The sequence below is a fragment of the Orcinus orca genome, chromosome 17, assembly GCF_937001465.1.
Source record: "Orcinus orca chromosome 17, mOrcOrc1.1, whole genome shotgun sequence".
Lineage (NCBI taxonomy): Eukaryota > Metazoa > Chordata > Mammalia > Artiodactyla > Delphinidae > Orcinus > Orcinus orca.
The window spans coordinates 83,305,654-83,331,284 of NC_064575.1; the positions used below are offsets into that span (position 1 = coordinate 83,305,654).

Genomic DNA, 25,631 nt, shown 5'->3' on the forward strand with positions numbered 1-25,631 from the left:
GGAAACCGACTCAGCAGGTCAGTTATTCACTCAGGATTCTCCACCATCAGCAGCACAAACTTATCCATGACCCCCTACAAAACCACATGGACCAGTCTGGGGGGGCTGACTTGAGTCCTGCAGCTGGGGTCCTCAGAGGAGCCCAACCACGATGCCCACACGGAGGCAACGGTGGGATGTACCGGCCTGACACTGCGTCCCTGGGGAAGGGGAACCTCGCAGCAGATGAGAGGAAGCCGCCTGTGGGTGGGCACCCAGCCTCACTTGTCTCCGCATCCCCGGGCTAACACACCACTCGGCATCAGTGGCACCTAACCCATGAGGCTTCAGGAAGGTTCTTGCTGTCTCCAACATTCTGAGATGCTGCCATGGAAAACAGGAAACGAGCTTGCAGGGCTCACATTAGGATGACTAAAACATCTTCTAACTAGATTCTGTCCTAAGAGACGATTTAGTCATTCAAGTTGTATTTTGAGAGCCTCTCTGTTCCAAGCCCTGTATAAGATGCTGTAAGAACAGAAAGGAATTAGCATCAATTGAGAGTTTCAGCAGCAGAGTCAGACAGGCCTGGGCTGTGTTCCTGACCACCAGGCCCTAGCTGTGTGACCTTAGGCAGGTTGCCTGACGTCTCTGAGCACCAATTTCTTCATCTGCAAAAAGCGGATTGTCTTTGCACCTCATAGGATTGTGGTGAAGCTTGGATATGATACAGAGCTCTTCGTATGGAGCCTGACATAGAGCAGAAGACCCACAAAATAATTTTCATATTATTTATTTCCCTTTACAATGATTACAGCCTCTTCTCCCACTAGATTCTATCCGTGGATATCATTTACGCATTTAATACATATTTTTTGAGATCCTGCTCTGTGCCAAGCATGTATGAGCACTGGAGACACAGCTGGGAGAACTGGTACCCTAGTGGGAGACCAATAATAAGCACATGTCCAGCACAAACGTAAAGGACAATTTCAAGCAGTGAGGAATAATTAAACAGGATTTGATGGGAGGTGAGCAGTGGTGACCGGGCAGGCCTCAGGGGGCGGGCCACCTGAGCAGGGGCTGTTCCAGGCCCGGGGCAGGGCCTGTGATGGTCTGGGAAGGGATTCCATGCACAGCAAGGCTGTGCTGAGATTGAGGCCCTGGGGGACTCTAGGCACCGGCCCCTCCCCAGCCCCTGCCACTCTGAGGTTGCCTAGTTCTCAGAAAATGACTAAGAGTTGCCATCATGTCATTTCTAAACAGCATCTCACACACCAGCGAATTAACAGAATTCATGGCACAACGTTAAACGAGATTTGGTCCTTAAGATAGAAAACATGTACCCAGAAGCTCCCTCAGGGATGAAGACAGCACACCTTGGAACAGTGTGCCCTTTAGTGCCCACTGAGGCAAACGACCTAGCCTCCCCAGAGATGCAGGGGCCCCCCAAGGGGCAGGCACCCCCCAACGTCATCACCCGCAGCTCTGGGTTTAAGGCCTCACAGAGCCCGGCGGGTCCAGCCGGATCAGCAGGTGGAAGGCACTGGGCCACACAAGGAGGGATCTCGTGAAGATCCAAAGGGCCGCCTGTGCACTGCGGCCCTGGACCTGGAAGTGACCCGCAGGGCTGGGAAGCAGAGGACAGTGGGAGGGGCTGGTGCCTGGGAATGGGGTGAGTGGCCCACAAGGGTTCCATGGAAGGGACACCGAGCGGTGAAGGGCCCGTTTAGGCTCAGGTTCTGTTCCCAGGAAAGGCAGAAGAGGCGGGCGCAGGTTTTAGAGCCACTCTGCCCGGGTGTGAAAGCAGGCCCAGCGCCGGCCGGGCCACAGCCCGCATCCTCGCGTCTCCTTCAGCAACGAGGCAAGGGTAAGGGCCCGACTTGCAGGCTCGCCGCCTCGGGCCTCGGGGCCTCCGGGCGTCCCTGCCATCTCCCCCCGCGGGAGCAAGTGGGTCCCAGGGGGCTCTCCCGTTTGTCAGCACTCAGAGGCTCTCAGCGGCCGGGGAGCAACCCCTGGAGCGGTAACTGCCTGGACACGGGGTGGGCTGTCGCTCCAGGGAAGCAGCCACTTTCATTTAAGGAGGGAAAGTGGGGACAGGAGAGCATCTCAGTGAGACACACCTGGGCCTCCCTGCTCTTAGACTCCGCAGCTCCACGACTCCGGTGCAACTACTCAGCCCCTGCAAACTCCCACTTCACGGGGCTGCCCAAGGCCCACAGGGATGCGCAGGCCCTGGGGGCTCCCACTGAGTGCCGGCTCTGACTCACAGAGCGGGCTCAGAACCCGGCGGGCACGGGCCCGATGCCGCCCACTACGGTGCCAGGCAGAAGGGCAGAGAGGCCCGCTCCTCTACTTCACAGCTCCGTCCCTGTCACTGGAAACCGCCACCTGAAGCTGGGCTTCCTTGTAGCAGTCATGTGTGGGAGAATAAAAAATAGCTTTAGAAAAGCAAACATATGCTCTACTTTCTAGTTCCACTTTCGTTGGCTTCCATGGATAAAAACAAAGACTTAAACACCACAAAACTCTGAACAACAAGCAATTAACTAGGAGGCAGCAAAGGGCGCCGAGAGAAAGATGAATTGCCTGCAATAAATAAAGGCCGGGAAGGAAAATGAAAAATGTTCCCGAGGTAAATGGACCCTGATGCGAGGCACCGCGAGATAAAGCAGCGATTGTTTAATGTAGAGACCGCAAGGATGCACCTTCCTGAAGTCACGGACTCAGCTGAACCAGGTGGTATCAGGGACACCATGACGATCGCCCAGAGTCCGTCAAAGGTCCGCGCTGGATGAAGCTTTGCCGGACCCCCAGGCACGGAAGTTACTCCCGGGTCTTTCGTGGGTCTGGCCGAGGTGCACACGGTTAATCTGTCCCCAGGAGAAGGTGAGCAATTTGAAGGATGGGACCTGATCTGATTCATGTTTCCATCCCTAAAAAAGTAAGAGCTCTGGTTGTCGTTCTTAATTGAGGCACCGTCAGTGGAAAGAGGGAAGGAGAGAAGAAAGGAACTCACTAAACCATGAAGGGCCTCCTCCATTTAGATGCCCTGTTGGCTGCTCCAATGCTCAACAGGACAAAATCCCAGCCCCAACCCCCAAAAGTTTAGGGTCTACAGAGAAACAGGCACAGAGAGAAGCTGTGTTGGTATCATGGATGGGTAAATGAGAAGGAGGGGGAATGGCTGGGCTTGTATAACAGCACATGGAATATTTTCCCTGCCCAGCTGAGGAGCAATCAGGGAAGGCTTCCCAGAGGAGGCAAGGCCTGGCCTGAATTTAAAGAACAAATAAAATCTGGGCAGACCAGAGATGGAGGGAAGGGCATCCAAGGTAACTGGATGTGCAAAGGTCACCGGACCTGAGGCACCGAGGTTCTTTCTGAGAATCCCACGATTTCGGGATGTCAGGAGCCACGGTTAGGGGAGTGAGCTAGGCAGGGGCAGATCAGGCTGGGCTCTGTCGGCCACGCGAGGCGGTTTGAGTTTCTTTCTACAGGCAGTGGGGAGCCGCGGAAGGGCTTTAAAGCAAGGGAGAAACACGATCTTGTTTCTGTGCTCGAAGACCTTCTGGCAGTGGGGATGGAGGAGGAGGCAACGGTGGGATGTACCGGCCTGGGGGAGACTGGGGAGGACTAGACTTGGAAACACAGGCCTGGGAGGAGGGAGGGAAGGGGCAGTGAGCTGAGACTATCTGAGATGCTCGTGACATGGCGCCTGTTATCTGGAGGTCGGAACTCAGGTAGGAGCAGAGAGACATTAGGATGTCTGTGGCCCAATCTCAGAGCTGGACCGTGCCCAGCACTTTCTTTCAGCTTTAAATAGCTGACCCCCCAGGAATGTTGTATAACACCTTCAGTCACTAGAATTTGCAGAACATTCGGTTTTTAGAGCTGGGAGGGGTCCTCAGAGATATCATGTCGGATGTATTGTTGCGTAAGTGGGGAAACTGAATCTCAGAGAGTCGGGTGATGGACCCAGGCCTCCAACCTGCTTTGTCTGTTCTGTTCCCCGTGCTCACTGTTCCAGCCCAGATAAGCCCTAAAAATAGCTGGAGTCATTTAAGGAACCGCCCGGAGGTGAGGCTTTGGGGAACTGCATTTTTTACAAAAGCTGCTCCGGTTACCCGACTGCGTCTAAGTTGGCAAGTGTGCGGCTCCATCTCTCCCTAACTCCGGTCTCAGCTCCAGCTGGCAGGAGCCTCTTTTCTGGTCTGGTTATAATTAGAGGAGACGATAGATCCCGCAGGCTCTCTGCTCTCAGAGCTGCACAAGCAGGGCATCTGCACCGCGTGCTGATGGAGGCCCACCCAGCGCTGTGATTTACTTCCTGGGGGCCTCGGAGCCCACCAAGGGGAGGCGAGGTTCCAGGCTTCACTGGCGGCACATCCACACAGCGGATTCTGCACAGAGGGTCCCGTTTCTATCCAATCGCGACAAGACTCCTCAGCGGGATCCTCACACGCCAGAGCCAAAAGGATTTGTTCCCAGCTTGCGTAAGCACACGTGTGCACACACAGACGTGCACGCACGCACATGCGTGCACACACACGTACACACAGACACGTTCTGAATCTTCCCAGCCAGAATCAGTTATTCTTCAGTGGAAAAAAATACTGGGGGCTCTTCAGTCCGTAGAACGAGAGGAAAGCTCCTTCTGAGTTACAGACGATACGGCAGATGAAATGGTGCTCATTTGCGTCTCCTCCCTCCCTCCCCCTCTTCCTTCCGACGGCTGGATGTTAGCCCTGACTCCGCCACAAACTCAGGCAAATTACTTAATGTGTCTGTACCTGTTTCCCCAGCTACAAAAGACACAATAGTGCTGGTCTCCTACATTGTAAGGGTTAAATGAGAAAATAAGTGCAAATCCCTTGGCAGGCAAGGACGTGGTAAGCATGTAAGTGCTGGTAAGCATCAGTTATTACTATTTCTGTTATTAATGGTATGACTGTCGTAACTTCCCTTCTGTGAACAGACACACTGGATAATGAATTATTTAGGGGAGATGCCGTTACGAGGGATTCATCGCTCAGGAAGCCCGACATGGACGATGCAGCAAGGTAAAGATCTGCCTTCCAGGGTGACCTCAGCGGAAGTTACTCGGGGGCAGAGCCGGCAGAGGCCCAGCCAGGCTCGAGGGATGGAGAATAGATTACCCAGAGCCAGAGCTCCGCTGGGTAGTACCGAGGCAATCAGTGGGGACATCCGTGCTCCCAGCAGTTTTGCCCTTTGGACGGTGACTCGGCTATAAATATTTTCACTTCAAGGTAGCTGCATTAACACAGTGACTAGGATGGAAGTCATCTTGCTCTCAGGAGTTAGACAAAGACATCCTGATAGAGAGAGTAAGCACCTCACTGAGCACTGACTACAGCCCAGGCGCTCCCCGCAGAAGTGCTAGTTTATCCGGGAGATGCTCGATGGAGGAGAAGGGTCAGCAGGGAGGGAGGCACGGCAGACGAGGAGAGCAGCACCAAGCCGGCTGCCCCCTGTGGGGAGCTGCCCCCTGTGGGGACGTGCTGGCAAGTGGGTCAAGGGGCCGGGTGTTTCTTTACCGACGCTCACTGCTTGAGGGCTGGGTTACTCCCGAGGGGTGTTAATCCCCTGGCACGTTTCACCTGCCGTGCACACAGGGAGCACAGCCTTCTGCTGTTCTGGAAACAACCCTGAGGCGCCAAGGTGCAGATGCTGGCGTGTCCGCATGGGCAGGCGAAGCCGGGCAGGGTCCCTGGGGAAGGGGCAGGGCACTGCAGCGCCTACAAGACACCGGGTTCTGATGGCCCGGGGCTCACTGCCTTGGATGGGAGACTGACTGCACTGGTTAGAAATGGACCCGAGATGCTTTGGGGTGGAGACACGGGGCTCCTGACGGGGCCGGCGTTGGTGAGGGGAGCAGGGCTGGTGTCCTGCAGGGAGGAGAACTTCCCTGAGATCATGCACTTGAAGTGTTCAGCTGGACGCCTGGGAGCAGCTAATGGACGCTCATCACCATCGGGACGAGGGGGCCGGCTCAGCGTCCCCCACGCACTCAGTTACCCAGTCGTGGTCGCGTTCAGAGACAGCCTCCGCGGAGTTTATTTCTGCCGCTGGCTCCGCAGTCGTGTGTCTCTGTGTTCCCTCATCCGTTGATTCACTCATGTATTTATGACTCTGATTCACTCCCAAATGCATTTATTTATTCACCCTTTGCCCGGCTGCCAATCACTCACTCACCATGTCACTCACTCCACTGCATTCTCTACCGACCCTACAGCATCACCACCTGCTCCCAGAGGGAACACGTGAACGGTCTTCCCTGTTGACGGTTCGTTGACGGGAGCGGCTACCTGCACAGTTCAGACCATCCTATTAGGACTTCGGTGAAGGACAGGAATGAGGACAGCACCAGCAAGGCTACCCTTGAATCAAGGAGGGTCATGGTCAAGTCCAGCAAAAAGCACAGAAAGCAAGCCGTGTAGGGTGGCTGTTACTCTCTTACCTGTGATCTCCTTGGTTTCGCCATTGGTGTGCTTAAAGTGATCTCCTTCTACACGAAGGCTGGGGCAGAGCACGTCTGAGAAAAGCAAGAGGAAACAGAGATCGATGAGCAAACGCAGCCCACGGTTCCTCCAGGGCACATGATGTCATTGGGACCCTGCGCCAACCCCCCTGCATGCAGGACGTCCAGGATGGGGCAGACGCAGAGGCAGCGCCACATTGACGGAGTGTTTCATTTACTCCCAAATGTACTTGTTAAGCATTGGCTCTGCCAACACTGTGCTCATACGGGGATGAGATAAGAACAGGCATGGTCCCCACCCACAAGGAGCTCACAGTCATCCATCAGAGGGAGTCAGACACGGAAATCCACACGATCAATGGGGTCATAAGTGACAGAAATGGGTCTGGGTTGCTAGGGCACTAAGGACTCTGATCCAACACCTAGCCCAGCCTGGGGAGGTCAGGGAAGCTTTCCTGGAAAGGCGATGTTTGAGGTTTCCCTTAAAGGAACAGTAAGACTCAGCCAGATGGACAAAAGACCAAAAGGCGATCCAGGCAGAGGGAACTTCATTCATAAAGGCAGGAGCTTATAGATGAAAATCGCAAGCCAGCAGGGTGTCAAGGAAATAGGAAACGTGCTGGGGGCCCACCTACAAGGTGTCTGTTATGCTGCCCCAGGGAGCTTTAGGTGCAATTCCAGAAGCAGGCGTAATCCCAGAAGAAGCAAGACTGCTCAGTTACACAAAGGCAATGGAGTCAGTCACACAGTGAAAAATACTTCATTATACGATATTACATAAACGCCTTATTATATGATATTACGTAAATGTCTTATCTGAATGTCTTCATGATTTCTCACTTAAAAAAAAAAGTTGGAAGGAAAAGGGATTCTTCCAGTTGCCCTAAAATTCCCAGCAAGAAACTTACGGTTTCTTTCAAAGGGGAAAGGATAGGGGAGGGATAAATTAGGAGTTTGGGATTAGGAGATACAAACTACTATATATAAAATAGATAAACAACAAGGACCTACTGTATAGCACAGGGAACTATATTCAATATCTTATAATAACCTATCATGGAAAAGAATCTGAAAAAGAATGTGTGTGTGTGTGTGTGTGTGTGTGTGTAACTTAATCACTCTGCTGTACACCTGAAACTAACACAACATTGTAAATTAATTATACTTCAATTTTTAAGAATCCCAGAGAGAGCACCAACTGTCAACGCTAAGGTTCCAGGCCCAAGTGTTGGGTCCACTGCAGGTCTCCTAATCTCTCTGTCGGTGTCAGTATGTGTGACGTGGGACACCTTACAAAATACACACTTGTTGCAGGGCTGCTTGGAGGACGAAGCAAGATCAAGCCGTAACAGGACTTAACTGTAGCACCGGAGGCAACTTAGTATAAATACTGCCCTGCCCTTGAAGCAATCTGGTTACTATATACGTTATTATAATAATCACACGTTATTAGGCAGTTCTGTCATCCCATCAATTCCACGTGCAGTAATCTCTTTTCATACGTTTTCACAAATGTTTCACTGCGGGACCAGTTTGAGGCCCCTTTTCCAATCAGCACTGAGGGGAAAGAATGACATCCTCCCTGATTTGGGAGGAGGTATTTTTAATGTTTATCCCAAAGGCACCAGAGGTCTGACAAGCCCCAAGGAAGGAGTTATTTTGGAAAGAGCACGGAGTTGTCTGTCTAGAACCAGATATGCAAGAGGATGCCAGCAGTGCGCAGTATTTAGACGGCGCCACCCAGGACAGCGGCAGCTGCGGGTGACGGCCAATTGCTTTAAGGTTGGCAGGCCGCCAGAGGGACTGGCTGGGACCGTGCGTCATCTAAAATGAGTTGACTCAGAAGGTTCTAGCCTTGATTATGAGCAAACCTCTGGAGGCCGACACCTGGAGCTCAGGGCAGGCAAAGCTACTGAGCCTTGTCTCTGCCCTGACTCCCAAACCGGGACGGTCAAAGGCAGTCCGAAAGCCACGACCACAGAAAAGACTGAAACGTTTCAAAGACGTTAGTGCGTGCCCAAACTGCTTTAAGAAATCAGTCCCCAAACCACCTGCCAATCCCCTTTTGGGGCCATCACTAAGCCTCATACACTCCAAAGCCTCAAGGGGGAATTTAGAGCTGACTTAGTAGGTCAGGACAAATGGCTCCCAAAATACCCCCTGCAGCCAGGCTCCCCAGGGAAGACGGGGCCCCAGAGGCTCACCTCTTGGCAGGCAGGGAGGGAGGTTAGCATCCCAAGTCCCTCTCAGCCCGTGACTACCTCCCTTTGGCCAAGATACGCCCACCTCTTGGATAATGATCTATTTATTTCCACGTTAACTCATTTATTCGAACTAAAATACTTACAGAGCTCCAGACACATTCCAGGCACTGAGCTAGCTCCAGGGACACATAAGTGGGATAAGACACCGTCCCTATCTTCAGGGCACTCGTGGGCTGTGAGAGGACTGGGAGCAGGCACGCTCAAGGAAGCGCCCGCGCTGCCGTGACGTCCTGTGTCCCCGCTTCCCAGGCCCCTCCTCCTCAACCCTGCTGCCACGCACCCTAGCCTGGGTAAGGGCCCCCCGGCAGCGCCCGTGTCCTAGAGCCGGCGGCACCATGCTGAAGGCACTGACTGGCGTGGCTGCCTCCCCGGTGGGTCTGGACACCCGGCTGAGCCTCGGTCCAGCTGTATGTCCACTGCCTTCACGGCTCCAGGCACAGAACAGGCCTCGAGTCTGTGCTGAACAGAATGACCAGCGACGCCTGAGCCAAGCAGTAGAGGCTGAGCGGCGGCCTGGAAGCCTCTGGGGCGTGGGCTGCGTCATGATTTGACAATCAGGTGAGAAGACTGCACAGGCTCCAGGACTCCTGCCACTGAGGTGTCGCACACACTGTTAGCTGCCACCCTAACACCCATGCCCCACTCCTTCCTTGCTAAAAGAGCGTCACTTTTATTCAGAATGGCAGCATTTTCCGCCTATGGAGAAAAGCTGTGGCTGGTTGGTCTAAGCCCATTATGGTAATTCTGTTCCCCACCTTTCCAGCCGCCCTTCCAGCGAGGGATGGACCTGTGACCCAGCTCTGGCCAAGGACATAAATACCAGAGCGTGCTTGGTTGAGAAGGCGTGATGTCTTAAAAAGCTTTGGTTTCCCCAATGTAAGGGGACAGATAGGTAGAAGGGATTGGCAGGCGTACTTTCCCTTCTTCCTCCTTCAAACGTGGGACATAACATCTGCAGGACTGTCTAGAATTGAGGAGAGAGGAACTCCAGCTACCCCCAAGCCTAGGTGAAAAGCGTAAGAAAAAGAAACTCATTTTCCTGGTAAAGAAACTACTGACAAACTGGATTACCTTCACTTATCCAATCAATACAGATTTATAGGTAATCATTCAGGATCAACATAAAAAGAAGTTCTGGAATTAAGGATAAGGGTAAGTTCTCAGGAATCAAAACCTGGGCTTAATTAGCTCTTGCTTAGTTGGCCGATTTTCCTTCTTGAAAGTGTGAAAACAAAACAGACATGGCTGATTACAAAGCCCCTGCTCCCCTGGAGTTCATGTGCTGTCACCCACTGCCATTCGTATTCCCTCAGCTTCCAGGAAGGCGGAACATTCTAGACCTCTGGAGAGCAACGAGATCTCCTTCCACAGGAGGAGTTCTTTCTCACCAGAAACTTCGACAGAGGCCAAGTCTTGGTTGATCATGGCGGCTGCTCCCAGAGGGACACACCATGAACTCACTGCAGTTTCCCGGGAAAAACGCTTCCAGTTGCCCTCCGTCTACCAAACGGCAAAAGGGGAGAATGTGCTTGAGCATCAGGGGAGGAGGGTTTGCACCAGGCGGTCTCTGCTTCATGCTGAACACCCAGGCCCTGTCTAGAGAGGATGTGCCATGCTGGCCCCTGGCTCCCAGCCAAGAGTCTCTCCAGCTGGAAAAACGGGTGTTGGCGATTACAGAGTGCCTACTGTGTGCCGTTCACCCACCTGGAAAGTCTACCCACAGCAACCATTCGAGGAGGTAGACGTTGTTTCCGTTACACAGATGTTAAGAACTGAGGCTAAGAGAGGTTAAGAAACTCACCAGATAGGAGGAGTATCTGGGTTTGAATAAAGGCCTACCTGTGTCTAGAATGGAGGAGTGGAGATGGTTCCCCGGCCTAGCTGAGCAGCAGCAGGAGAAGCAAGGAGCAGAGCGCCGAGGGAAGAAGGAGTCACTGCCCATCCATCACCTCCTGGCAGTCGCTGCTGAGCGCAGCTAACCACAGATGGGATGATGACATTCCAAGTGGGCAGGGGAAGAGGCGGAGGAGGAGAGAGATGAATCAGACCCCCCGCAGACTCACGGCACAGTTCCTCCGCGGCTCCGAGGCCAGCCAGGAAGTCGTCCACACACCCCCACTTTGGAGAGCCAGGCCCCAAGGCCCCAGGGTCGATACGAATAATTTGAATTGTAAGGGCTTCCAAGACTGCGTGCCCACACGTCCAGGTACTGCGCTGGGTACACGATGTGGACAGTTTCTGCTCTGCCGGGGGATGGAGTTATCCCCGTGGTCAGGAGACAGATGTAGAGGGCTTGCTCTGCACAGACCTTGTGCTAGGCATGTCGAATCCATCAGCACGCTGACTGACCACCCCCGCTACAGCTTTACGGGACAGGTGCTGCTGTTTGCAGATGTACAAAGAAAGGCACACAGAAGTCATCAAGATGTCCAAGGCCACAGAGCTGGCAAACGGCAAAGTCAGAGTGCTGGCCCCAGCCTCTGGCTCTGGACCACTACAGCATGCAGTCTCTCCAAGGTCACCTGCCCAAGGCCACACAGCACAAAGGCGCCCAAGTCTGTCTCCAAAGCCTGCAGGGACAGCCAGCCAGCATGCCACTCCCTGAGGCACCCCTCTGCCTCTGGACACCCCTGACATGTACAAGGGGCCCCCTCGCTCTGCACCCAGTGGTTTCACGTGCTCTCCGAGTTCTACCCATCGGGTCCGTCTGCTTGTGCCCACTTACACCTGGCTCTGGGCAGGGCACTGGGGAACCTGGGGTGGGCAGACGGCAAGACCCTGCCCTAGAGTGTGTCCTCTGCTGGCACCAAACCCAGAACAGGTCTTTCACAAAAGCCGGTTAGGCCTTTCAAGACAGTCAGCGAGCGTCCTCCTCTCTCCAGTCTTCTCCAGCTGAGCAAGCCTGGCTCCCTGGCAGCTCCCTCACCCGGAGGAGAAAGAGCAGAAAGAATCAGATCCCGACGGGAGCAGTTAGGAATCTAAGCGCACACGCACTGTAGCCTCACAGCTCCCGGGGGCACGGTTAAGGCATGTTCCTGCCGACAGATGCCAGTATGCAGCATCCTGTTTGACACATGTCAGTGTAGTTATCATGTCCGTTTTTCAGATGAGAAAACTGAGTCTAAGAGAGCTCAGATGACCTGCTCAAAGCACACCCCTAGCTAGTGGTGGAAACAGAATTCAAGCTCAGTATGACTCCAGCACTCTCCTACTCGCTACGACAAACTGACGTACATACACAGCGGTCTGGAAGAACATATATGACACTTAAACTAACTGTGGTTACCTCTGGGGGGCAGAACTTGAAGTGGTTTTTATTTCCTTTTTGCCTTTCTGCATTTTCTAATTTGTTTTAAAGGTCTGAACATGATTCACTAGTACAGTATTCGCAGGTTATCAGTGTCATTCTTTTTTTTTTAACATCTTTATTGGGGTATAATTGCTTTACAATGATGTGTTAGTTTCTGCCCCATAACAAAGTGAATCAGTTATACATATACATATGTTCCCATATCTCTTCCCTCTTGCGTCTCCCTCCCTCCCACCCCCTCCAGGCGGTCACAAAGCACCGAGCTGATGTCCCTGTGCCATACGGCTGCTTCCCACTAGCTATCTACCTTACGTTTGTTAGTGTGTATATATAGTGTCATTCTTTTTTAAACGTAGGCCTGAGCCTTGCCCTGGGGCCCTCTTTGCTGAGGCAGCAGGAGGCTCTAGGGGAGGGGGCAGCGGGATGGCCAGGGCCTGGCAGGCAGCCATGAGGGCTGTTTGCAGAGGTGAACTGGAGCCCCGGAGGACAGCTGGTGCAGACATCCCCAGGAGGTCTGGGGGATGGCGGGGGCCTTGTGGGGCTCAATATGCACTTCTGGACCCAAGAGCTACCGGTCAGGGGGACAGGCCCCCATTTTCAAGGGAGCCACCATGGAGACAGACAGACAGACAGCTGGACAGACAGCCGGACAGATGGGAGAGAGCTCTGTGCCACGGCCAGCAAATACCTGCAGACGCTGGGAGGGTTCACTAGTGGGGGCCGAGGACACAGGGACACCATAACAAGCAACGAGCACGTTCTTTGGAGTCACTAAAATCCTGGTGCATGTCATGAGCTCCCTGCAGCTCTCAGCAAGGGCAGTACGGGGCCTCTCTCTACCCATTTGTGAAATGGTGAGGAAGAAAAGGGAAGTGCTGGACCTACCCTGTGCACCACCTACCAGCTACTTTAGACAGTTATGTGCTCTGATTTCACAGCAACCCTGCAATATGGGCATGCTGATGCATGGGGAAGCCAAAGCTCAGAGAGGTTAAGTAATTTATCCAACATCACACAGCCAGCAAGTGGCAGAGGCAGGAATCAAGCCAGGTAGTGAGGCTTGGACATCGAGCGCTGGACCACTATTCTACACACACATCTGAGCATTAGAAATCACCCTGGGTATGAGTATAATAATAACCAGCCAGTCATCGGATAGCTCCACTGCCTCAAGGTCACACACAGGGTCTCAGCCAATGCTCTCACAGGGCAGATATTCGCATCCGTTCTTTACAGGTGAACAAGGAGCTTTCCCCGTTGTTAAAAAAAACACACAAAAAAAACAAAAACAAAAACAAACACCTGAAAATTGTTATTAGCTGCATCCCAGGGCCATGGTGTGGACCGTGTGAGGAACAAAGAGGACAACCCAGGGTCCAGGTTCCACCTCCACCTCCTATTCTAGAACTTTCTGGAGATTCCTGCCCGGCCTGCATTTCCCTTCTAGGTCAGAATGAATTGGCACCTGCTGCCTCCCCAGAGGCCCCAGATCCCCTCAGTGGTCGCTGCCCACCTCCCAGGTCCCTTAGGCTGGAGGGAGGGTGTGGTCAGGGCGCCCAGTCTATGGGGGAATGAAGGCTAAGTGTTTTAGAGGCAGCCTGGTGGTAAGAGACAAAATACTGGTAGAAAGAACCCTCCCCTCCGGGGCCTGCTGACAGCAGGATCACCGGGTCTGGGAGAGCAGGGCCACCCATCCTCTGTCTCAGGAAGAGCATGCACGGCGTGAGAACAGTGAGAAGGAGAGGCTACCGGGCGCCCTCCCGCCCGAGCACACGCCTGCCTGCTGGGGTACAGTGAAGCGGGGACAGGGCCAGAGGGGGAAGTGCTCCCCAAGGCTGGGGAGGGGCAAGGTCTGGAGTCTGCAGACACCCACCACCCACGTCAGTTTCTCCTTCTGTGTCTGTTTCCAGACCCAGAAACAGGTATAAAGGTTTGTGGGATTTTTCCCCATCCAAGGTCATCCCGAAGACTAAATGGACCAGTGGGTGAGGAATTCACGGCCTGACGCCTGGCACCCGATTCGAGCTTGTTCGTTCCTTCACTCACTCAGCCAACACGTATTTGCACAGCGCCCGACCCATACGTCCTGCCATAAGGAGCAAACGTGTAAACACGCAGACGAGGGGGCCCCACCCTGTTGGAGTGACTAGCCAGACAGAGGAGAGGGCAGAGAGGAAACACACAGACAGACACAGAGAAGCGAGCCAGCTGCCACGAGTGATCAGTGCTGCTGGGGACACGTCGGTGACGTGGGGGCCAGGATGCGCGTGGGGTGCGCCAGCCTGGGAAGACCTCCTGGCTTGGTGAGCTCTGGGCCGGGAGCTAAGAAGGGCGCGAGCAGCCCGGGAAGAGCAAAGGGAAGAAGGTCCCGGCGAGTGCAGAGCCCTGCGGAGGAAGGGGCTCGGCTGGCCCAGAGGTGGGAGGGGACCGAGCCCAGCAGCAAAGCCCAGGGCATGGAGGGAGGAGAGGTGGGTCGGGGAAGCCTCTTAACCCCGGGCTGCGTCTGTAATTCAGGGCAGGGGAGAGATGGCTCTGCCCGGATACAAGGGGGCCGTGATCCAGGCAGGGGGCAGTGAGACTCCTGCGAAGAGGGTGTGGTTTCCACTGTCCCGGGCTACTTGGACCTCCTTCCCTCCTGGGGACTGTCCCGTGGGCAGAGCACCAGTAGGTGTCACCAGAGACTGCGAGGACCTCCTGTAGGACTGGCAAAAGGAGCCTGGGGCAGTGGGGCAGCAGGAGGTAGGCAGAGCCCTCGGCCAGCCTGAACAGGTGCCAGGGCCCAGCTCAGCCCAGCAGTGACCTTTGGCACCTGGTGTCTGAGAAGCACCTAAATGCAAACCTCCTTCCCTTCACGCCACGTCCGACGACTGCCTGCCACGCACCTGGCGCTGAGCCAAGCCAGGGCACACGCTAAGGGGCCTGCGGAGCTCAGGGAGCTGCCGTCCAGCAGACAAGATGGAAACTGGTCAAGTAAGGCCTTGATGTCTCCAAGAACTCTGTGATTATAACCCCTGCAAGGTACTGAGGCCAGTGGGGGCATGAATACAGTGGGATCAAAGGGTGTCTCCACTGAGATTTGAGGGATGAGTCAGGCGAGAAGGTGAGAGCGGGAGGAGGGTGACCCATCAGGGGTGCAGGCCAGGGCCCGAGGGTCAGGGAGCATGGACACATGGCCAGAATGGCAGACAGAGAGATGAGGTGCAGCAGGGGCGGGGCCGGGAGGGGTGGGGGGTGATGGGTCCTGGCAGGAGGTGCCCCTCGGCCTGGGGGCCTGACACTGGCGGGCAGGGGTGGAGGAGGACAGACCGGTGAGGCTACCACAGTGGATACTGGCGGCTTCGAGCCAAGCGGCGGGGGCGAAGCAGGGAGGGGTGCTCAGGCCCTGGTCTCTCTGGAAAGCAGAGTGGGCAGGCTGGTGGCCTACTGGGTGAGGAGTGCCCCAGAAAGAAAGAATGTTCTGTCCTGAGCATCTGGAACCCTGCAGGAAGAACCCATCTGGAACCAGAAAACACAAGTCCAGTTTCCGACGCTTCATGTTTGAGATGTCTCTTAGACACCTAGCAAGCAACCGGATCTGTGAGCCTGGCTTTCAGACTCCGAAACAAAGCTCCAGGCTTTTGATGTGGGAGTTGCTCCTTTCTAGACACAGCCTTTAAAGCGCTGGGAATGGAAGAGATGGTTCAGAGATGGAGACAGAGGAGAGAAGAGGTCCCAGGGTAGGTCCCAGCCTCCAGCTTTGCATGTCGGGACATGAGACCCGACCAGCAAAGGAGGCTGAGAAGGGGACACGGGCGGGCCAGGAGGGGCAGAGAGGAGGCGCGGAGGTCCAGAGGAGGGAGCGTTTCAGATTACAGGATTAAGAGACCGGCCTGCCGAGTAACAGAGTTCATAACCAGGGACCCAGAGCTCAAGCCCAGGCGCGTCCCACTCCAGCATCACCCCGCTTTGCGCTACAGCAGCTGCCGTGTGGACGGCCAAGGAGGAAAGGCCTCGTGGGGGTGAACCTGTGTTTTCTGTGCGTGGCACCGTCTTTTCCAACCCTCCGAGGCTTGTTTGCTCGATTCTAGAACTGAACCCACACTCTCAGTATCTACCCTTCAGGGTCCTGGCAGGCACTGGACAAGAGAACGCACACACAGCGCCAGACTCGGTCCCAAGGCTGCCGTGATCTCACCCAGTCATGTCCTCCTCCTGCCCACTCACCCCAGGACCGAACCCAGCCTGCCGCCCTTCCCAGGAACCTGGAGCTTCCGCTGGACCAGAGCAGGGAGGGGCACCCCCAAGGCTTTCTCCCATGGCGCAGGGTCCCCAGGGAGCGGGTTGCTGAGCAGGGAGGAGAAACAAGGCAAAGCCAAACCCTCCCTCCTCCTACGTGGGCTCGGAGTAGATGGAGAAATATAAAACCAAATAAGTGGCAAAATGGGAATTTATCACGTGAACACACGGAAGGGTTGACGAGACTTCCCGTGGCCCGTGGAGAGGAGCTGAGACCTTCCGCCGGGAAGGCGCGGGGAGAAGGGGAGCCCACGGCGGGAAGAGGCCTCAGGAGCCCCGGCTCCGGGGGCAGTGCTGACCTGCGTGTGACCAGGACAGACCCCCCCCCTCCGTCTCAGGAAAGCACAGGACTGGCTGAGGGAGCCCCACGTCTCCCCACAGGCACATCCCTGGCCCCTGTGGTGTCTGTGCTTCTCACGGGAGATGGGCAAACAACATACGACGCTATTTATTCTGTCTACTTGCGGCCATCTCCTCTCCATCAGCATGTGGCCTGGGTCAGACCGTGCCCAGACTCAGGGTCGTGTCCTCAGAATCAGAGCTCCGGTGACCGAGGCAGGCCACAGGGACAGGAGCCCCCAGAGGCAGCGGGGCCGAGCTCAGCTGTCCACTGCGTCAGGCCCCTGAACGCCTGCGGGAGCAGGCAGCAAGGTGGGGACCTCTTCACCGGTTCCCAGGGCACTGGACAGGGGTGGAACTAGCCAGCCCTGATGCTCCTTTCCTCCTGGCCCCTCTGCCCGAGGGCTGGTGGAGGTGGGTTCCTGGAACGGCCATGGGCTGCGTTCCTGCGGGGACCCGGGGGAGGCTGCTGGGACGTCACGGCCAGATGGCAACGAGGGGCAGCAGTGTGGCCTGGCTCCCCCCCGCCCCCGCAGACAAGTCCAGCGGTGAAGGCAGAGCTGTGACTGGAGACGGGGCTGAGGCCTGCAGGAAGGGTGGGGACATCCAGCGCACACACCCCAGACGGGAACCCCGCCCACGCGCTCTCCCGGCCCCACCCCGGGCCGCCCACTGCACACGGCCGCCTCCTCTGGGGGTCTGCGGAAGAGGGGCCGGCTGGGGGTGGGCACACGGGGGTCACCTGCCTCTGTGCCCCTCCACGGCTGTGGATTCCCACCTGCGGCCCGGGCTCTGCTTCACCTGCCGACGCCACGCCTGGAGCGTGAAGCTGCTGGAGCTCCTCCCAGTTCACCTCAGCCGGCTGCCCAGCCCATCAGCCCCTGCTCCTCACGAGAGCACCACTGCGTGCTGGGCCCTCCGCTCAACTCTACTCACTTTCCCCTAACTTCCAGCCGCCCTCCCGCCCACCCCGCCCCGGCCCTCAGACCCCGTTCTTGGGGGGTCGCCCACCCTGCCTCTTCAGCTCCGCCCACCCCACCTGCCCAGCCGCTGGGCTGCGGCTCCAGCTCACGTTCCCTCTCCATCTTGATCCTGGTGGCACTCATCCGTTCTGTGGTGTAAGGCATCGTCACCTTAACCTCCGCTCTGCTCTGCGGCAGGGCTGGGAAGAGGACAAGGCCAGCAAGGGCCCGAGGCCCACACCTAACGAGCCGCACCCCAGCTGCCCACCTGGAGGGCGCAGGACCTCGAGAGTGAGTCTCCTTAAACCCGGAGCCTCACCGGCCTCAGCTGCACCCCACCCTGTTTCTCTGGGTCTCATTAATGACCTCGAAGCCACTGCAAACACGAGGAGCTCAAAACAAGGACACGCTTGCTCCTGCCGTCCCACTGCTCCATCAGCGTCCCTGACCTCCGCTACCCACTTCCGCCTCAGAGGAGGCTCTCGAGGCTCTCGGGACCTGGGATCCGGCTTCCCCACCACACAGAACTCAGAGGAGTGAACGCCCTGGGGATGAAATTTCACCAGCAGAGACAGGCAAGAGCCAGCAAATGAATTCCCCACCCCTCCCCCCGCCCCATCAACTATTCTGAGGGTGCGGATTCCACGAGGGCCTTTCTGCCAACATCCTTCCTGACTCACCCCAAGCTCTGGGTCGGGTGCAGCCGCCGGCACCTCAATAGTGCACCAGCCCCTCCCCTCCCGAGCCCCCCTCCTCCCCTTCCCCACACTCCTGCAGCCCTGGGATGCAGCGCCCAGGACGAGAATCTAAATTCTGCCCCAGGGCACCCTGGACTCCTCCCACTGCCCCTGCTTTCTCTGTCCCCTCGTTGCATCCGTCCTCCACCCAACAGCTCCGTGAATGGAACTCATGAACAGGTAGCACCGTGCTCTGGACAGTAGGGTACACGCCGTGTGCCAACATTCACCAAGCCGGACACTTCAGATACGCCCCGCTTTCGGAAGGTTGCCTATGTCTCACTATAAAACGTAAAATGAAACAAAGTCTTCAACGGCTTGGCATTCAACTCAGAATAAAACTCCTAACACTTCCCACAGACACAGGACTCCATCCAGGTGCTGGCCTCTGCCCACAGTCTCACCCTGTCCCTCCCCGATCTGCTCCAGGGCGCACGCTCCCTGGTTTCTCGGTTCCTTTATATAACCCCAATCCCGTTCCTTTACATAAAGTTTCCTGTGCCTGGAATTCTCTTTGCGGGCCTTTTTCCTGGTGTGCCCTCAGAGGGCCCCCAAACCACCAGACCTACAGCAAATCCCCTCTTGTTTGTTCTTAGCCTCCCTGGTTATGTCTGACAGAGGGCACTTACTAAAATTTCCTGCTAGAATTTTCACTTATGTTTCAGTGCTTTTTCTATGGTTTTGTTCTCCCCTGAGATAGAGGGTATGTTTATCCCACGAACTCCCAGACGCCCCTGACCTGCAGTCACAGTTTCCAGCTCACGGACAGCATTTCATCAAGAGTTCCTGGACCCACGAGTAAAATGCTGTAACAAGGCCACCAAGTGGGTTTTCTCGTCCCCATGTTTCAGACAAGGACACTGAGAGTCAGAGCACCCAGGTGCTTCCTCAAGGACAAGTGCCCGGCACCTGCTCTGTGTCAGGCGCTGCTGGAAGCACTTTCATACTTTAACATATTTAATTTTCATAGGAGAAGGTGGGACTAGTGCACCCATTCTACAGATGAGGAAGCCAAGCACAGAAGTTAAGTAGCAAGTAAAGAGATGAAAATGGCAAACACAGGACTTCAAGCCAAGGTCCATCAGCCTAAACATCCAAGCACTGACCTATGATACAAACTGCTGGGCCTCAGAAGTTGAGATGAAAAAAGAGAAAAAAAAAAAAAAGAGAGGGAGAGGGAGGGAGGGAGGGAGGGAGGGAGGGAAGGAGGAAGAAAATTCTCTAGTGCTCAGAACTTTAAAAGATCTGCACATTCACTACAGGTTTCCTGGCCCTCCTTTTTTTTTTTATGCTCAAGGCCCTTTGTGGCCTCCAACCAACAACAGTCTCACGGACATCACGCTGGACACCACTGGCCAGGCCCTGCTCATCCGCCCAGTGACGATGGAAAAGGCTGCAGAGGCTGACTGTTGACACCGGAATCCTCAGCGGCTGAGCCAGGGATCCTAGTGAGGTGTTTCTGGTCATCCCTCCCTGAAGGTGGGCTGTGGTGTCAAGTTCATGCAGAGCAAGGAGGGGGGGGAGGGGCGGACTCCAGCCGGCCTGGGCCACTCTCCCTGTGACCCCAGCACCTCTTCAGCTTTGGTGTCTGGGGCCTGGTCTCAAGGGATCAAGGTCGCTGCAGTCCATCTTACCTCTAAGTTCCAGTACGCAAAGCAACAGTGCTGAACTGGTTATTTTCACTTTCTAGGCCAAGATTTTTGCCTCCGGGACCGGGAGGAGGCTGAGACCGTGGAGTGGGCACGGGGCTCGCTGCGCTGCACCCCCAAAGGCGGCTCTGCTTTCTCTGCGCTCTGGCTGAGGCCTCTCTGAAGTGGGCACGTGGGGACCGGGCCTAGACTTAACTCGGGTCTCAGGGTCCACAGATAGCTGGGGACTCTTTGTCGCGTGCCCGCGGGGGAGATGCCTCCTGCGCACACCACGCAGCCGGTGGACAGCAGAGCTGGGTTTACAGCCCAGGCCTGCTGGATTGCAGAAAGCATATTCTTTCAACCCCATTTTGTTGCCTCCCTGACAAAAAGGAGACAAAGAGAAAACAGAGCGGGGAGGACAGGCCAAGGGACCACACCCACTCAGACCCCATGCTGCTCTTCTAAACCACTCTGGACTTCCTCGCCCAAGCAGCCCACTCCCACTGCCAGAGGTACAGCAGTTCCCACCTGTTCTCCTGAGAGCGGATCATGCAATCCCCGGGCCCAGGGGCTGTGAGGGGCGGCCGTATGTGGGGTTTGTGGGCAGAGCTTGACCTCGTATCCTGGGGTGTCCTTGCCCCCATGAGGCCCCCATGAGTCACGCCCAAGTGAATAGGACGTGTGAAGAGAAGGGGGCTGGGTGGGCTGGGGCCAGGGTGTGACCTCCCGGGCCACCGTGTCCTGGATGCCACTGGAAGGAGAGGTAACCACCCGTCTCCCAGGCCCACGCTGGGCGGATGGGACGTGTTTCCCGGGACAGTTTTTACACTTGATGGGTGGCTTATAACACAGACTGCACAGCAGGCAGGCTTCCCCTTGCTCTCCTGCCCCAGGCTCATGGGTCAGCGCCGCCCCCGTGCCGCGCAGGGTTCAGTCAAGGCGAGCAGAGGTCACTGGAGGTGATCAGCCCTGCATCCCAACCTCCTGTAACTGAGGTTTCCACTCCCTCTGCCAGCACAGGCTGCTCTGGCCCATGGGTGCCTCGTGGGCAGCCCAGCCTGAGCACAGGGCAGAATCTGGGGCCCAAGGCAGACGCGGGTGCAGCAGGAAAGACCCAGGCCGGGCCCGCCCTGCAGGGGAGCTGAAGTCCCCACCGGCCTGGCCCCCTCAGGGACCCTCCAAGAGCACCAGTTATCACTGTCCCCTCTTTGGTCACTTATCCTTACACCTGGTCGTTAGACTGATGCAAGGAACAGGAGCCTTTACTGAAAACAAGCAAATAAAAACACACTATGTGTCTGTTACTGGATCAAGCAAAATTGGCTACTTCAGAAAATAAGAGTAGGTATTTCACAAGTGCCGACAGACACTCAAAAGGCACTGATTTTTAATACAGCTCTATTTTTCTAAGCAGCTGCACGTCGCCTGTTCCAGGGTGAGCGGCAGGAGGAAGGGGTGTTTGCTGTGCTGACCGCCCCGTCTAGGCTCACGTGTGTGGGGGGTGGGGGGGAGGGGTACATGTGTACACTCATGTGTATGTATGAGTGGGCACGGGCGAGTGTGTCTGTGTGCCTCTGCTTGTGTTTGTATGTGGATAAACGCAAAGAAACCAGAGCCTGTGTAATTAAAAGGACAAAGACAGACACATTTTACAGCAAAACAAGTCACGGAGAACGTACGGCTTTGACAACTGCTTTCCTTCAGGCTTCCGTGAAGCGTGAGGCTGTATCAGAAGCATCGCAATTAATCAGCCACATTTCTTGCAAAGCCCCAGACATCGTGTAAGCCCCGTGCCCTGCACGCCCTCCCGCAAGTGTGAATCCAGTTCAGCCAGGACAAGGGTCACTGCAGGATGTGAGAGACACTCAGAAATGAAGAATTTCTCCACGTGTTTAACTATACAGACGCAAATTTATATTCAGACCGTGTATACGTGTGTATACATTTTGCAAGTGCCAATTTCACTGTGGCCACTATACTTTATCCCTTTATCAACTCAAAACGAAAGCCACTGTGGGAAATGCACAGTTGAACCCCCCTGGGCTGGAATTCCTGGCATGATGATACCAGTAAACGAGACGGTCGCACCTACGTGGATGCATTCTCTGCCTGGGACGCCACCAGGGACAAAGAGTGCCGTGGCTGATGCAACGGCAGGACACAGGTTCACAGCTGACCTTTAAAGTCCTCTCTAGTCCCACTTGGCGCATGAACCCTCGTCCAAGACCTGGGATGGTAGGAGAGCTTTCTAGGATACATGGGTCGCCCCTAAAACTGACAAGATGAGAAGGCACCCGTAATGCAGTAGCACACGGACGGGGGAGGGGATCACGCAGGACGGTGATGGAGACACAGAAGGGAAGGGGCCTCCAGGAGGGTTCCCACCCATCCCACTCAGCACTCCATGGGACACCCTCTCTGGGGTCACCCCAGGAGTTAGTGGCAGCGACTTCAGATTCCCAGCCATCACGTCAGAACCCACTATCAGGGGTCGGCAATCTTCTCTAAAGAGCCAGACGGTAGATACTTCAGATCTTGTGGGCCACGTGGTCTCTGTCACAACTACTCAGCTTGCGGTTATGCCGACAGAGCCACAGACAACGTGTAAAGAAGCTGACGTGAAGTACATCTTCCAATAAAACTCAGTGTGTAAAACGTTCTGCCTGGTGGGATGTGGCCTGTGGGACGGGGTTTGGCACCCTGCGCACTAGATGAAGGAGAGTCTCACCTTCCTGGACAGGCCAGTTTTCTTTACAGAACTCACAGCAGATGAACTTCTAGACTCTGCTTGATTCCCTCCTGTGACAGGAAGCTCAGATCCAGTCATGTCATGTCTGGGAGCTTTGGTTTTTGACAGTTTTTATACAGACTTGCCATAAAAATATTAAGTATGATAATAATAGCACAATAAAAACAGTAAGAACCACAGTAAATTATTCACCAGATTGGTAAATACCACAATTTTACAGATAAGGAGACCAAGGCTCAGACAGGTGCACACTCCAGCCCAGGGACCCCCAGTTGGCAGATGGCAGAGCTGGGATTCCATCCAGTCCCTGTGCCACAGATCAGTGGTCCTGGCAGTGCGGTGCCTGAATTATGATGGGCACTAACTCTGTGCCGGGCTACAAAGGGAGCCTTTTATGTGTGTGTTCTCTTGGCTCTAGAAATCAGGTAGTCATATTACTGGCTTCATTTACAGGGAAAACTGAAGCTTAAAAAAGTAATCTCTCAAATAGAGAAAGCTGTATTTAACTGGGGCTTTTAGACCTCAGTCGATCTGCTGAACCCTGATGCCACATCATCGCAGCTCCCAAGGGACAGAGGGCAGGATATGAACTCAGGCCTTCCCTGAATTCTCATCCTGTAATCCTTTCACATGCCCGAAATTATGCATTCTCAAAGGCGGTAATATTGCCTCCAAGGAGGTAAAACTGGCTTTGAGGGAGAGGGTAAAAAAAAAACCTTAGCGATTTCAACGGTCTGCGGCTCTCCAAAGTCCAACCTTACCCAACAGCATAAACAGATCAACAGTTAGGTGTGGTATTACAAGTCCGGAGAAGGAGGCAATTAGAGGAAAAAAGACACGTATACAGCAAGTCCCCTACAGTAAACCTTCAAGTTGCGAACTTTCAAAGATGCAAACGCGCATCTGGTTCCAGCAAGGAGCCAGAGCCTGTGCCGTCAGCGTCAGGCGTGAGTGGAATGGCAGCTCGCCCTCCGCCTCCTATCACTGATGGTCCTTCAGCTCTACCACCTCCCACCCCCTCTCCCTCCTCCAGTCAGTGACTCTTCTGGCCTGTTCACCAGATGATGCCAGCCCCTGGATGCCAGCTGTTGTACTGTACTCCTGTACTTTTCCAGGTACTGTACTGTAAGATGAACAATGTTTTATCTTTTGTGTTTGTTTGTTTTTATGTATTATTTGTGTGAAAAGTATTATAAACCTATTACAGTACAGTACTGTATAGCCGATTGTGTTAGTTGGGTACCTAGCCTAACTTTGTTGGACTTAACGAACAAACTGGACTTACGAACGCGCTCTCGGAACGGAACCTGTTTGTATGCAGGAGACTTACTGTATAGGTTCCCTCAAAAGGAGGTCGAGAAATACTGCCTTAAGTGAAGCGTATGAACTCTGTCACCTTTCTGAAAAGTAATATATACATACACATATACACATACAGATAGAGACAAATGAAAATATAGACATACATAAAAATCATACACACCCACAAAGGAACATGGTAAGAGCAGACAGCTGTAGAGCGTGTGCTCAGGGCCACCACTGTGCTAAGCATTTTCCACGTCTCAACCCTTAGATCTTCACAACACTCTACAAGGTGGAAATGTCACCATCATCCTCTTTGTACCAATGAACATGCAACGGCAGAAGGAGGTTAGGGAACTGGCCTGAGGCTTCACCCAGGGTGAAGAGGCAGGGCTGGGCTGCTCCAGGCGCTGGGGCTGAACCAGCACGCGCCACGGCCTCCGCCGACAGCCCACGGGCTGCACTGTGGGAATCACGGTGCACGTGCCAACCTCCTCTGGGAATCTACCTGTCAGGACAAATCCACACGGAGCTCAGTACTAAAAGTGCTGCCGCCACGAGAAACCAGAACCCAGAAGCAGAGAGAGTGACGGGCAGGCTGGGGAGAACTCAGGACGCGAGGGTACCTGCTCCTCACGTGGAGCGGGACACACGGGTTAGAAAGTGTGGACGAGATGAGCCGCACCCCCTGGATCAGCAGAGGCTGAGGCAGAAGAGCTGGGTTTTTACAGGGGGTCACGCAGATGTAGCAGAGAAAGGAGTCCGGCAGGGGCCTCGTCAGGCTTGGGCCTGGCTGGGCAGAGCTGGGAGACTATGTCTTCTTCCTTGATGTACACATGAAAAATTAACGACGGGTGGTTTTTAGTTTTCCCTCAATTTCAGTAATTTTCTAATAAAATTCCCCAGCACATAATCAGAATTAAGTAACCCGATGATTATTTCCAGGGGGTGACCTCAGTCATGACAAGTTTACCCGGGAGGCGCTCCCAGTGACCTTTGGGCCAAGGGCGGGGCCCCAGCCGTGCTGCCCGAGGCTGGTGTGGCCCTGAGAGCCAGGCCACAGGCATCCGCGCGGCAGCTCCAAACCCACAGCGGAGGCGGCCGCTCATTCTGCCCGGGCTTCAGGCCCAGCCAGAGGACGAGCTGGGCGGGTTGCCTCGTGGGAACATGCGCTCCCAGATACGGGTGTGTGTGTGTGTGTGTGTGTGTGTGTGTGTGTGTGTGTGTGTGTGTGTGTGTGTGTGTGTGTGTGTGTGTGTGAGAGAGAGAGAGGGTATGTACGATTTGTGGGGTGTGTGTGCGTGTGTGTGTGTGTGTGTGTGTGTGTGGCATATGTGCATAGGCACGCACGCACGTATGCGTGTGCTGAGTTTATCTCTGAGTCTCCAGGCCATGCAGAGGGATGTGGGGATGGAGACAGGGGTGGGGACAGGAAGACTTGGTCACTGGGGACAAGGCCACCAGCAGGGCTGTCCCCTCTCTGATGACTACGAGACTCAGGTCCTAAGGGAGATGGACCCAAAGAAACTCCCAGGCTGGACACGCCACCCAGACATGCCGACAGCCAGCCCCAGGCTCCCC

At 55.0% G+C, this 25,631-nt stretch overlaps 1 protein-coding gene across 7 annotated transcripts in view; it reads right to left on the reverse strand.

Moving 5' to 3' along the window:
- COL22A1 (collagen type XXII alpha 1 chain) overlaps nt 1-25,631 on the reverse strand; it is a 261,252-nt gene that overhangs the window by 200,552 nt on the left and 35,069 nt on the right. For 4 of the 7 annotated variants that reach the window (XR_007472957.1, XM_049700887.1, XM_049700886.1 and 1 more), the window contains exon 4: nt 6,461-6,535. Coding sequence is in view for 5 of the 7 variants with exons in the window: in XM_049700887.1 (XP_049556844.1) it covers nt 6,461-6,535 (75 nt within the window). In the remaining 2 variants the exon portion in view is untranslated. Of the gene's footprint in view, nt 1-6,460; nt 6,536-10,584; nt 10,734-17,447; nt 17,641-17,997; nt 18,227-25,631 lie in introns of those variants that run through there. The other 3 variants (XM_049700889.1, XM_049700890.1, XM_049700888.1) reach the window with 3 other exon arrangements.